Here is a 12,515-nt window from a genome sequence, read left to right as displayed (position 1 = left end):
TATTTCAAATAGTCTGAGCTTGGATAAGGTATTTGATAGCCCTTCATATGTGCTTAACCCAGAGAAGAACATTTACATCAGTTGCTGTATACGGATATCCCACAGATCAAAGTCAGCCTGCAGTTAAGTTTTGTTTGGCTTAAAGAATATTTTAAATAACAGGAGATGATATGCAAAGTGGGCTTTCTCGTTTCTAAAAAGTTAGAGGATCTGGCAACCCAGGAGCCACATTGCTGTGAGACAATTGCCTAAAACAAGGCTCTTCTGCTACTTTGAGCCACAACTATGCTCTGCTCTCTGCCTCTTTTTCTTATTCTATATTCAGTTCATTTCAATTACCTGCCAGACACTTAGGCTTCTGGTACCTTCTGAACTGATAAATGACTCATTTTTTGGTCAGTGCTCCCATCCATATTGATTAGTGATACCTGTGTTTATTGAGTCTGGGCTCTCAGAGTAGTGAGATGGATATATGCCTTTGTTCTCCCCATTCCACTCCCCTGGTTTCTGTAAACATCAGCTGATTCTTCAGTTTCAAAAGAAGAGGGCCAGGCAAAGTGGATGTCCAGAAATAAGACTCTACTGAGATGAGCCAGAGAGGAGGGGACATACCTTACAAGTGTCTACAGCTTCCTCAAGCTACTGCAATGAAGAACCAACAAAATATGGGCCAAGTTCTTGGGCCACATTGCAGAAACCAAGCAAGAGGTAGATTCAGGTCACTTCAAAGTAAGAGCCTAAAAAGACATTTTCTATATACTAAGATGTCCTGCTCCTGGGATGAAAACCTCTCAAACAATAGAACTGACTCTAAAGTACTCTGTGCTAGGAAGCATTCTGCCTTCTTTTTCCTTTCTCCTGTTGTAGTAGACCGTTTCATTCAGCAGTTTATCTGCCTAAAATTAATACTGAAGCTGAATCAAACATGGTTAAAAAGCCATTAGGCAATAGACCCATGGTCATAGCAGCATGATTCACCGTAGCCCAAAGGTAGACACAACCCAAATGTCCATTGACAAATGAATGGATAAACAACATGTGTTATATCTCTACAATGGAATTTTATTCAGCCTTTTAAAAAAAGAAATTCTGACACATATCACAACATAGATCAACCTTGAGGACATTATGCTTAGAGAAATAAGCTAGTTGCAAAAGAACAAACACTGTCTGATTCACTCATATGAGGGACTTAGAATAGTCAAATTCATAAAGGCAGAAAGGAAAATGGTGGTTGCCAGGGGCTAAAGGATGGGGCATGGGAAATTACGGTTTAATGGGTACACAGTTTTAATCTTGCAGGATGAAAAGAATTCTGAAGACAGATGGTGGTGATGGTCACACAACAGTGTGAATGTACCTAATTCCCCTTAACTGTACACTTAAAAATGGTTGATAGTAAATTTAAAGTTATGTGTATTTTACCACAATTAGAAAATGTAATAGCAAATGACCCGGAGTCAGCAGATGGATGAACTCCTGGATGTGCTTATTGAAAGTGGAGGTAAGACTGCCTGTGCCCTGTCCATTAGGACATTCTGAGCCTGTGCGAACTCTTAAGGAATGAACTCTTGGTAGCAAGATCAGATGCACACTGTAAGTCGGATGTACCAGGCAGTCCTCAGGGAGAGTCATTTCCTTTGAGCTTCTCGCACATTTTTACAGCTGATAAAAGAAAGCATAGTGGATGATTCCTCACTGCCTTTGTCCTAGGAGCATTTTTCAGAATCATTTTAATAGTTTTCATGTCTCAGCCTAATCCTTGTTTCCTTAAGTGTTTTCTCTTGCTACACTACTTCTTTCTGTGTTCTAATCTCAATGTGCCTGCCTTCTCAATTATGAGAAAAGAAGAAAGCAGATAATGAATGTTTTGTGCCACCAACTCAAAGTGAAATTCAATCAGTAACCTTCCACTGGATGGTTCATTCAGGCTTAAATGTTATTCATGCTAGCAATAAAACATAATCAACATGTGCTTCTTGTCATCTTTTAATTTGTTCATTTATTTACTTAAAAAATTACAGAGTGTGTACTTAGAATTTAAAACCACACAAATGAATAAGATGACCTGAGGAGGATGTGTAGAAAAAAAGAAAAGAACTCAGGGAAGAATCTTTGTGCCAAAAACATTTAAAATTCCAGAGACAGAGGTAGCAAAGGACTCAGAGAAGGGGTAGCCAGGCATTGTGCTAGTCTCAGTGCTGCATCAGATGAAGTCCTGATTTCTATAGAGTTTACAGTCTGGTAAGGGAGACAGACAACAAGCAAGTGAACAGACCTTTCCTCCACTGTAACAAGAGGGAAGAAGAAAGAGATGGGTACAAACATATGTGTGTATATGAGTTCTGTGATGGAAAAATGAGAAGAGTTCACATCAGATGCCTGTATTTTTATATATATATATACACACACACATACACACACACACACATACATATGCATATACACACGCGCACACACACACACACATATATATATATATATATTTTTTGAGACGGAATCTCACTCTGTCACCAGGCTGAAGTGCAGTGGCGCAATCTCGACTCACTGCAACCTCCGCCTCCCGGGATCAAGCAATTCTCCTGCCTCAGCCTCCTGAGTACCTGGGACTACAGGCGTGCGCCACCATGCCCAGCTAATTTTTTGTATATTTATTAGAGATGGGGTTTCACCATGTTGGCCGTGATGGTCTCGATCTCCTGACCTCATGATCCGCCCACCTTGGCCTCCCAAAGTGCTGGGATTACAAGCGTGAGCCAACACACCTGGCCTGCTCTTGTATATCCTTAATGAAATATGTGGCAAGGCCAGAAATGCATAAGGATGTAGAAGAGGAGTTTGGAAGATTCAGGTGAAGAAGAGCACTTATGACTTAATCATGAATGAATTGAGTTTTCTGGAGAAACGCAGCAGGGTTGTTTTGCAGTCTTAAATGCCAGCAGTAGGTCTGACATCAGAAATCTAAAGTGAAACCAAGTCAGCTTAGTTGTTTAATTTTTCTCTTGCAATGTTCTGCTGATCCAGAGCATGCTCAGCGAAGGCAGACGATCAGGTTCATCCAGAGGTGGGGTTCTGCCAAAACTACAGCCTGGACAAGGAAAGAAGTGAAGACCAGAGGGACTGGTGGACAGTGATAACGTAGTAGAGTCTATGGATTGGCGTGACTGTAAACGGTTGGGAAATTATTGTTACCAGGTACTTAATAAGTGGCTTGGAGGGTTTGGAGAAGATGGACAGAGAGTAGAAAACATAGCTTGAAAGTGAGCTTTCAGAGGGATGCAGTATTTGGAGATGACACAATCCAAGGTGTGTCTGACAGGGTGGGAAAGAGGGAATCACTGGAGTTGACAGCAAGTCGGGAGCTGAGAGGCCACCATGAATGCTGTGATTTCCAAGGATGCTCAGGTTACAGAATGAGAAGGGCTGAAGTGGGGAAAAGGCAATGGAGTAGGAAGTAGAGTTTTCAGTGAATGAGGAGGAGTGACTAGGAGGCTAGGGGTGAGGCATTGGTGTCACCCTCAAAACCCAAAACTGCTGAGTTGTCATCAGAAGGAGGGGGAGTAGCAATCAGAAAGTGGCAATCAGGTGTGGCACCTGGTCCCTCATCTTCAGGCCCTCACTGAGGGTGTCGGGATGGACTCAGTGTCCTCAAGGGACTACCAGAGGTCAGAGGAGTAGGCACAGGAACCTTCAGGGAAGAGAGTTTAAGAATCACAGAGTGGAATTCCCAACAGGAAAGGGTTTGGGAAAAACCAGAGGGACGATGAATTGGAGATTGACAGAGCAGTTTAGAGATGAGATTGGGTGGTGAGCGTGACCAGGGAAGCATGACTGTCTTCTGTATCTAAGTGTAACTCACTCATATTGCGTGGCATGCTCAATTTGAGGTGATTTAACAAGTCACATCGTGTATTGCCCACATAAATGCCAGCAGATGTCAGAGAGGATCACTCATGTCTTCAGAAAGTCCCAAAGATACCCAGATCTTTCCAGAGTCCAACTGCTGTCCTCCCCAAGCCCTCGGCTTCCTTTGAACAAGCCTCTTCAGGCAGCCAGATCCCCTTTGATCCCTATGCCACCGACAGTGATGAGCATCTTGAAGTCTTAGTAAATTCCCAGAGTCCCCTAGGAAAGGTGAGTGATGTCACCCTTCTAAAAATTGGGAGCGAAGAACCTCATTTTGATGGGATAATGGATGAATTCTCTGGGAAGGCTGCAGAAGACCTCTTCAATGCACATGAGATCTTGCCAGGCCCCCTCTCTCTGATGCAGACACAGTTTTCACCCTCTTCTGTGGACAGCAGTGGGCTGCAGTTAAGCTTCACTGAATCTCCTTGGGAAACCTTGGAGTGGCTGGACCTCACTCCACCAAGTTCCACACCAGGCTTTAGCGCCCTCAGCACCAGCAGTCCCAACATCTTCAACATCGATTTCCTGGATGTCACTGATCTCAATTTGAGTTCTTCCATGGACCTTCACTCATAGCAGTGGTAGAATGCCTGATGCACCAGCGCTACGGAAGACCCATAGGAGTTCCATGGGGGAAAGCACACAGCCATACGTACTTTACTGTACAAAAAGAGAAGAAGAAGAGAATTAAAGAGAAGCAATGGAGACTTCTGTGCCAATCAACAAGAACAAATAGATGACATTTTTAGAAATACATATACTGTAATATTTACCAACATTCAGTACCTGTTAATGATTTCAACAATGCATTCAAAAATGTGCTTTCTCAGATTAAGGATGCCAAAAAAGAGATTTCACTGCCTTTTCAAAGACCAGTATATTTTCTAGCCCATTATTTTTCTCAGGCATTGTTGGGGCATAAGCTCACACTGCAAGCTTTTCTCATTAATTCACTAGAGATAACGTGGAAAGGAAACACAGTCTTTTGGGAGCACAGGGAAGCCAGCCCTCCAAGGTTATGGAAGACATACCTGCGATGGACGCTGTTGCCCAATGTCTCCTTTACTCTCTTTCAAAAGAGAAGCCAGACCCAGCTTCAAATCAAAAGTTCTTGAGACAGAGGGACAAAACCAATCTTTTTCGAGGAAAGCTAAATCAACTCAATGTCCCTCTACCACAAAACTGCCCCACTGGAGTGGTTCTGAACCTGTACCTAGGACTCTGTGTGGTCACTAATAGCAGTTAACCTGAACTGAGTCCACAGAACTCCACCCAGAACTTTCTTCTTTTTTAACCCAGTGGCCCAATCATTCCCACCATATCTCTGCTGATAAGTACGTGTCCTAGATGAGAACCCTGAAGGATGCAGACCTTCTTACCCGGAAGGAGATGCCACAAACTCCCCAACACAGCCAGCCCCCTTTAGTTCCAAACACCAGAGATGACCACATTGGTAGAAACATATCTCGAGGCACAGGAAGGAAGCCGTACCAGGGATAATTCAGATAGGACTAGAGAATAACATCATTTCACGTTCCCTGGAATAAACACCCTGGGTTCCTATAACAGGACTATTACTTATGGGAGTCCAACTTCTCCTTTTGTTTTGCTATTATCACTTTATTTTTCTCTCACTCCACTTTTCCCTCAAGGTATCAATCCTTTCCTGTTCCTCATTTGGCCATCTTTCTTTTTCTGCCCCAACATTGGGAGGGGAGGACTTCTCAGCTCCAACAAGCTGCCATACTCCTAAGAAAGCCATTTTTGAAAAACGTAATAATCCAGGTTCTTCTGGAGAACTCATTCTCCACACGCACAGTTTGCTGCAAAAGGAAGTCGCAAGGATTTCTTGAGGAAGAAACTGGTGACTTGGCTCATCAGTCACAATGTTCCTTCTATTCTCATTCAGTTTTCAAGAAATTATTGCTTTGTGTTGCTCTGGGGAAATTGGAAATCATTACATTGTAAAGACAAATACGGATGATATTTACAGGAGAGAATTTCAGATCTGGGTTTTTGAAAGAAAACAGAATTGCACATTGAAAACAATGGAAGTAAAAAGACAATGGTCTAATGTGCATTCCTCATTACCTTTCGTGGCTTTGGCTGGGAGTTGGAAAAATAAAATTTCAGAACAGTCTCTGTAAGGCTCACTGTGGCTCCAGCTCACCATTTTATATTGTTGCATGCTGTAGAAAGGAGCTATTGCTGTTGTTTTGTTTTTTTATTTAAATCACTAAGGCACTGTTTTTATCTTTTGTAAAAAAAAGTTCACTGTGCACTTATAGAAAAAATAATCAAAAATGTTGTGATTTTAGAAACTCTCTTTTTGATAAACCAAAGATTTAGAATTCATTCCATTGTTAACTTGTAAAAAATGTGTGAACACAGAGAGGTTTTGGTGATTGCTACTCTGAAAGCTGCCAGATCTTATTCTGTGGGTGGGATGTGAGTGGGCGAATACACATACACACACAAATACACATGTATGTATGATAGATACACACATATGTGTATATTATATCTGTGTGTGCATGTATCTTCAAAAGCAGCATTACTGAGTTCTACACCAAAAGCCTTTAACCCTTAATCTGATGTGAATGATACCTGGTCTTTCTCACTATGAATTTCTGATTAATCAACTAGACTACATGTTGCCTCTCTGTGTATGACTAACGGCTCCAATCCGATGACTCACAGCTACTTGCTTATCATGAACAAGCTCATCTTGGCAGTGAATATGGATGTGAAAAGACAGAACGGCTTCACCATTAGTAGCTGGAAATGGTATCACAGTCTCTTATAGAAGAATATGAAAGTAACATGAAAATCATTTTACATTCCTTTATCTGCATTGTGTTTTAAAAGATCCACATGGTAAATTTTTTATTTTGCTTTTATGTCAGTCATCAGAACCAACAAAATCCAGAAGAAAAAATCGCCTGTGTTTCCTTCGAAGATGAAGCTACTGGGGAAGAAAACCTTATTAATACACTCCACACATTTGTTCATTCCTCAGCTGTTGATGTTTTCTTGGGGTCTTGACAAAGCTTGCTGGTCAGTGCACTTTTCAGGTGTCACATTTTGCTGTTTGTATGTTCTTTTTCTTCCCCTTACTTCCTTTGGAAAACAAATTCACACAGTGCCCCTACTCTGAGACCTGGGACTGAGTGTTAATTATATTTTTCCTTTGGGTATTTCTATCTGAGAGACTAGACCTAGTGAGGAGGCCTCTGTAATTCTCCAGATTGTGCTATTTTATGGGGGATCTTTTAGGCTATGACCCAGGACTGATAGGTACGCCTGACGGTAGACAAAAGATAAAATGGTTCCTATATCCCAATGCAAACCAACACAGTAAAAAGAGCAGATCTCTTGATAACTGCTCTCAACCTCCTTCCACAGTCTCCACAAACCACATTCACCCTCTCTCTTCATAGCTCACACATGAAATTTGAGGGAGAAAACTGGAGATAATTGGGAGAAAATTGATAAAGTTGGCTGCTTCCAGTACATCAGAAAATCCATGAATTTGTCTTCCATTGAGAATTTTATTTTAAATTCTTTTAAACTCTTAGTTGTGTCTTTTGTGATCACAAATCAGGCACGACTAAAAGATGTACAGAGACTTATGAAGATGGTCACATTCAAGTTCCCTAATGATCTTAGAACCTGAAGATGACCATGTGCAGTTTTCTTAAGACCTTTGAACCCCTGTACTGATGAAGACTTGAAGACATTTGCAGCTATCTGCTGCAGTCTAGTAGATTCATACTTAGCTAAAGAAGTCAAAAAATTTATTCGTGCAAGTGCTTGGAGCAAGCCAGTGCTTATTAGTCATGACCCTGCTTCTAACAACATTAATGAGACAACACATATCCTATTGTAAGGGAGAAAGAGGGAGGAAGAGAGGGACTGGGAGGGAGGAAGGAGAGGGAGGGAGAAAGGAAGGGAAGACAGCAGATGGGAAGGGGGCAAAGAGAGAAGAAAGGGGAAGGGAAGGAAGGAAAGAAGAGAGGAAAGAAGGAAGGGAAGAAAAAAAGAGCCAAACTTTCTGATCTATGAACTTCTCCGTTCAGCTAAGATGTGACACTATGAGAAGTAAATCAGAATTTTTTTAAGGAGAAGTCATTCTTAGCACTGCAATAATTGTACCAGTAATTGAGGAAACCAAGACAATATTCACCTGAACAATCAAGGAGCTGAGAACTGTCAGCCTTTTGCCATTCAAAAACATTTACATCCAACCTGAAAAAAAAAGAATCAGTAAAACCTATCCAAAGCATTCAAAATAGTCCTTTCCAAATATTATTTATTTTAAAGTCAATAACCTCTTCTAGAAACAGATTCTGGTCTGGCTGAAAACTCCCACATCAGATTTACTCATCCAGTGGCTAATATTTGATACCAACCATGGGCAAAGCACACAAATCTTTAGATAAACAATACTGAATTGATTCAGCACAGATTGTTCAGATTTGAATGACCAGGGGGTTGTATTTGCTACATGTAGGAACACTGAGAATCTCCCGGTTCTCAAACTAGAAACCTTTTAGCTCTAATAAAAAAAAAAGGGGGGGTGTCTTCATTTTTCCAAAAGGGAGGATAGAGGTGGGGATCACTTTTTAGCTAAAAGCTATCTCTCACTCCAAAATTCTTGCCTTTTCCTTGGTGGACAAACACCAGTAGTCTATCACTTGGAGATCTTTTAATATTTCCCATCATTTAAAACATCCACGAGAGTTTGAAGATTTGTTTTGATTGCCAGATAAAGAAGCCCCTTGAAAGTAAGGAAAGGGTGGAAAAAGGTTTTTTTGTGTCCTATCCCTATTTATCATAGCAGCTTTATAGACAAAAGGGACACTTACTGGTGAGCCTCTTGCCCTTAAAAGAAAATCATCTAAGAATACGAAGGCAATTTGATTTCCCCCTACAGCCCTCAGATGCCTTCCTCACAGAAGGAAGTTCCTAATTGCTGGTACACAGTGCGCTATCAAATATCAGATATGAGAAAACTTGTAGTGAAAAGAGTCTGGGTTCTTGGTTTTCTCATAAATCCAATAAAAACTGGTAGATTGGTTCAGGGTCAAAATTGCCAATGGTTTATTAGACAGATGATACTGACAGACACACAAAGCCCAGGTCCTGAAACAAGACAATCCTATAGTGCTAAGATCTGGTCAGTTGCGTTAAGGAGCTGAGTTTGATTCTAGAGTCCAGGTTTATAGACAAATCATGGTTAGATTGAGATTACCCATGGGGAGACGATTGCAAGACAGGATGAGATCTGGGAAGAATTTTGTTGTCATCTGCCAGGGAAATTGTCACAGGACTCATTGAATGCAATAACGTGAGGAAGTTTCCTTTTGATTTTGGGACTCAGCAATTTTCCCTGTGAATTAAGACAAACCAATGCCTGAAGGTCTCCTGTGCTTATTTTAACCATCTGCTCCCGTTATGAACACTGGAGCATGCATTTCCTAGAAGAGGTTTCATAGCTCCTGTGTGTTAATGGAAAAGGGGAGTATAACAATGGGGATCTTGGAAGTTATTTTAATGTTTTCCAAAGGAAAGGAACCCACACTGCTCCCCAGAGTTCCTTTCCAATGACCCTGCAGTGGGAACGGAGGACAATGTATTGCTGGGTGCTTAAAATCCTCCCTCAGCGAAGCACAAAGAGACACTTTGTAAAGAAAAAAAGAGCAAGCATAGGTTCTCTTCGGGACCTTGTGGAGTGGTGTTTTCACGTTGGTCTCTTTGGCTCAATTATGCATAATCAGAAAGAAATGTGGGTTACTGGGAAGAGACAAAAAGCAGTGGCTAAAATACCAAAGTTGGCATGTGTTCTTTTTTTTAAAAGAAAATGCATATATTTTTAAATAAAATGTTTATTTTAAAAAGAAATGTAAAGCTTTTTTTTCTCATGGCTGTGTGATGTACCCAGGCCTTGTGCTATGTGCTATTTATATGTGTTATTTCCTTTTATTCCCACAATGGCCCCATGAAGTAGTATCATTATTATCCTCATTTTTGCAAATAAAGAAACCAGGCTCAGAGGATACATAAATTGCCTAAAGTTACACGACTGAGAAATGGCAGAGCCAAGAGTCAGACTGCGATTTGCCCACCTCCAAAGCCTGGATCTTAAGCACTGCACACACTACCTGAACTGATACTTACTATGGATCATACTAATACAATCAGAACTTTTACAAAACAGATTCTCAAGCTATGCATATGCCCATTAAGAAACACACATACATATACAACTTAGCCAATTCAATGTTTTCATCAGTTTAGTAACTGAGCAAGTTGAATAATAACGCAGGATAAATTGTGTATCAAGAGGCCTATATATATGGACACCCTGAATAAGACCTAGTTTTTAATCTACCTTTTCTTCTTAAGTTTATTCCTGCCTATTATTTTCTCATTGGTGAACATATGAACCACATAGGGGAAATGTCAGACTGTGAAAAGAGCCCTGGAGTGGACAAACATCCCAAGCCCTGGTTTAGCTAAGAACTGATCTTTCTCCCTACCACAGCTCTCTCTGCCCCTGTGTCAGTCTTACTTTCTGGTGGGCTCTCCCATGTAGAATCAACAAGGTCATGGGTTACCAGTAGCCCCGCATGTAGTAATTCCAGCAACAAGAGAGTTTCACAGTCCTGAGAGTCCTGGCAGAAATCTTAGAGCTTGCTCTCAGTGGTCCCAGCAGGTAATGGTCACCCCTGAATCCATCTCTATGGCCATGAGAAGTGGATATAAATACATGCACAGGGTCTGGATTCCCTGCTCAGCCCTGAGCTATGGAGTGGGATCATTTGAATCTTATGGACTGGCAGTAGGGAAGATGAGTTTTTCTAAGAGAAAATTGGGGAGCTAGTACCAAAGGGTGCTGAAAAGGCAGAAATAGTAGACTTCTACGACATAATTCCTACTTTCAGGAAGTTTGCCATCTAGCGAGGAGACAAGAAAATAGGGAATAATGCATAGTCTGATTAATTGCATGCTATGTGCTACTCAGAGGGCATTTGATAAAGTCTTGTGGGTGGAGGTGGAGGAAGGAGGGATGGCCAGGAAGAACTCTCCAGAGGAGGAAGCCACTAAGCCAAGACATTAAATGACACAGGAGTTAGGCAGGCAAACTACTAAGGAAAGGAGCATTCAGGTTGAGGAAATAGCCCATGCAAAGGCCTGAAGATTTAAGAGAATTGACCATCTTCAGGGGATGTAGAGAGTAGAACAAGGGGGCAGGGGTACTGCTGGTAGAAGTGTAGGAAAGAAAAGAGTGGCCGGGCACGGCGGCTCCCACCTGTAATCCCAGTACTTTGGGAGGCCGAGGTAGGTGGATCGTGAGGTCAGGAGTTTGAGACCAGCCTGACCAACATGGTGAAACCGTGTCTCTACTGAAAATACAAAAATTAGCCCAGCGTGATGGTGGGCTCGGAAGGCTGAGGCAGGAGAGTCACTTGAAACCGGGAGGCAGAGGTTGCAGTGAACCAAGATCGCGCCACTGCACTCCAGCGAAACTCCATTTCAAAGAAAAACAAAAAGAACAACAAACAGGGTGGCTTAAGCAACAGAAATGTGTTGCCTCACAATTCTGGAGACCAGATGCTTGGAATCAAGGTGTTAGCAGGGTTGGTTCCCTCTGAGGCTGTGAGGAAAGGAGCTGCTCCTGTCCCTTCTCCTTGGCTGACAGATGGCCATGTTCATGTCCACATGGCATTCTCCCTGTATCTCCGCATCATTTTCCTTCTGTATGTGTCTGTCTCTGTGTCCAAATTTCTCATTTTTATAAGGACTCCAGCTGTCTAGGATTAGAGCCCATCCTAATGACTTCATTTTATTTATTTATTTATTTATTTGAGACAGAGTTTCACTCTCATTGCCCAGGCTGGAGTGCAATGGCATAATCTCAACTCACTCCAACCTCTGCCTCCCAGGTCCAAGCAATTCCCCTGCCTCGGCCTCCAAAGTAGCTGGGATTGCAGATGCCTGCCACCATATTTCCAGCTAATTTTGTATTTTTAGTAGAGATGGGGTTTCTCCATATTGTTCAGGCTGGTCTTGACCTCCTGACCTCAGGTGATCCACCCGCCTCGGCCTCCCAAAGTGTTGGGATTACAGGCGTGAGCCACCGTGCCCTGCCTAATGACCTTACTTTAACTTGATTACCTCTGTAAAGGCCCTAGCTCCAAGTAAGCTCAAATTCTGAGGTGCTGAGTGTTAGGACTTCAATGTAGGAATTTTAAGGGAACACAATTCAATTGATAACAGGGGACAAGATGGGGGCCAGACCATGAAGGGACTCATAAGACACATTGAGGAGTCTAGACTTGTTTTGAAGACAGAGGGTCATCACTGAAGAGTTTTAAGCAAGACAGTGCTGCTATAACCCTTTCACCTTAGAAAGATGAGTCCAGCTACAGGGTGGATTGGAGTGTCAAGGACATGGGAGGGATAGCACAGTACATTTGTGTGAATTAGTCTGATAAATTGCTGTGCCCTCCTTATTCTACAGACATGAGAAATGATGAGTAACCTAACATATCGAATTTAGGACATAAAGAATGATGGGGTGGCCAAGTGCGGTGGCTCAT

The 12,515-nt window shown here is 42.0% G+C and overlaps 1 protein-coding gene across 1 annotated transcript in view; it reads left to right on the top strand.

Moving 5' to 3' along the window:
• The window catches only part of LOC105523786 (myocardin-like), an 11,590-nt gene extending 5,418 nt beyond the window's left edge, over positions 1-6,172 (top strand). Inside the window, 2 exon segments of the mRNA XM_011958773.1 lie at positions 1,447-1,504; positions 3,923-6,172. Of these exon segments, the coding sequence (XP_011814163.1) occupies positions 1,447-1,504; positions 3,923-4,485 (621 nt within the window). The 3' untranslated portion in view covers positions 4,486-6,172.
• Positions 6,173-12,515: the final 6,343 nt, after the last annotated feature.

This window comes from Colobus angolensis, unplaced genomic scaffold (assembly GCF_000951035.1).
Source record: "Colobus angolensis palliatus isolate OR3802 unplaced genomic scaffold, Cang.pa_1.0 Scaffold474, whole genome shotgun sequence".
NCBI classification, from domain to species: Eukaryota; Metazoa; Chordata; class Mammalia; order Primates; family Cercopithecidae; genus Colobus; species Colobus angolensis.
Note: the sequence above shows the minus strand (reverse complement) of the source record. Positions and strands in the feature narration are given on the sequence as shown.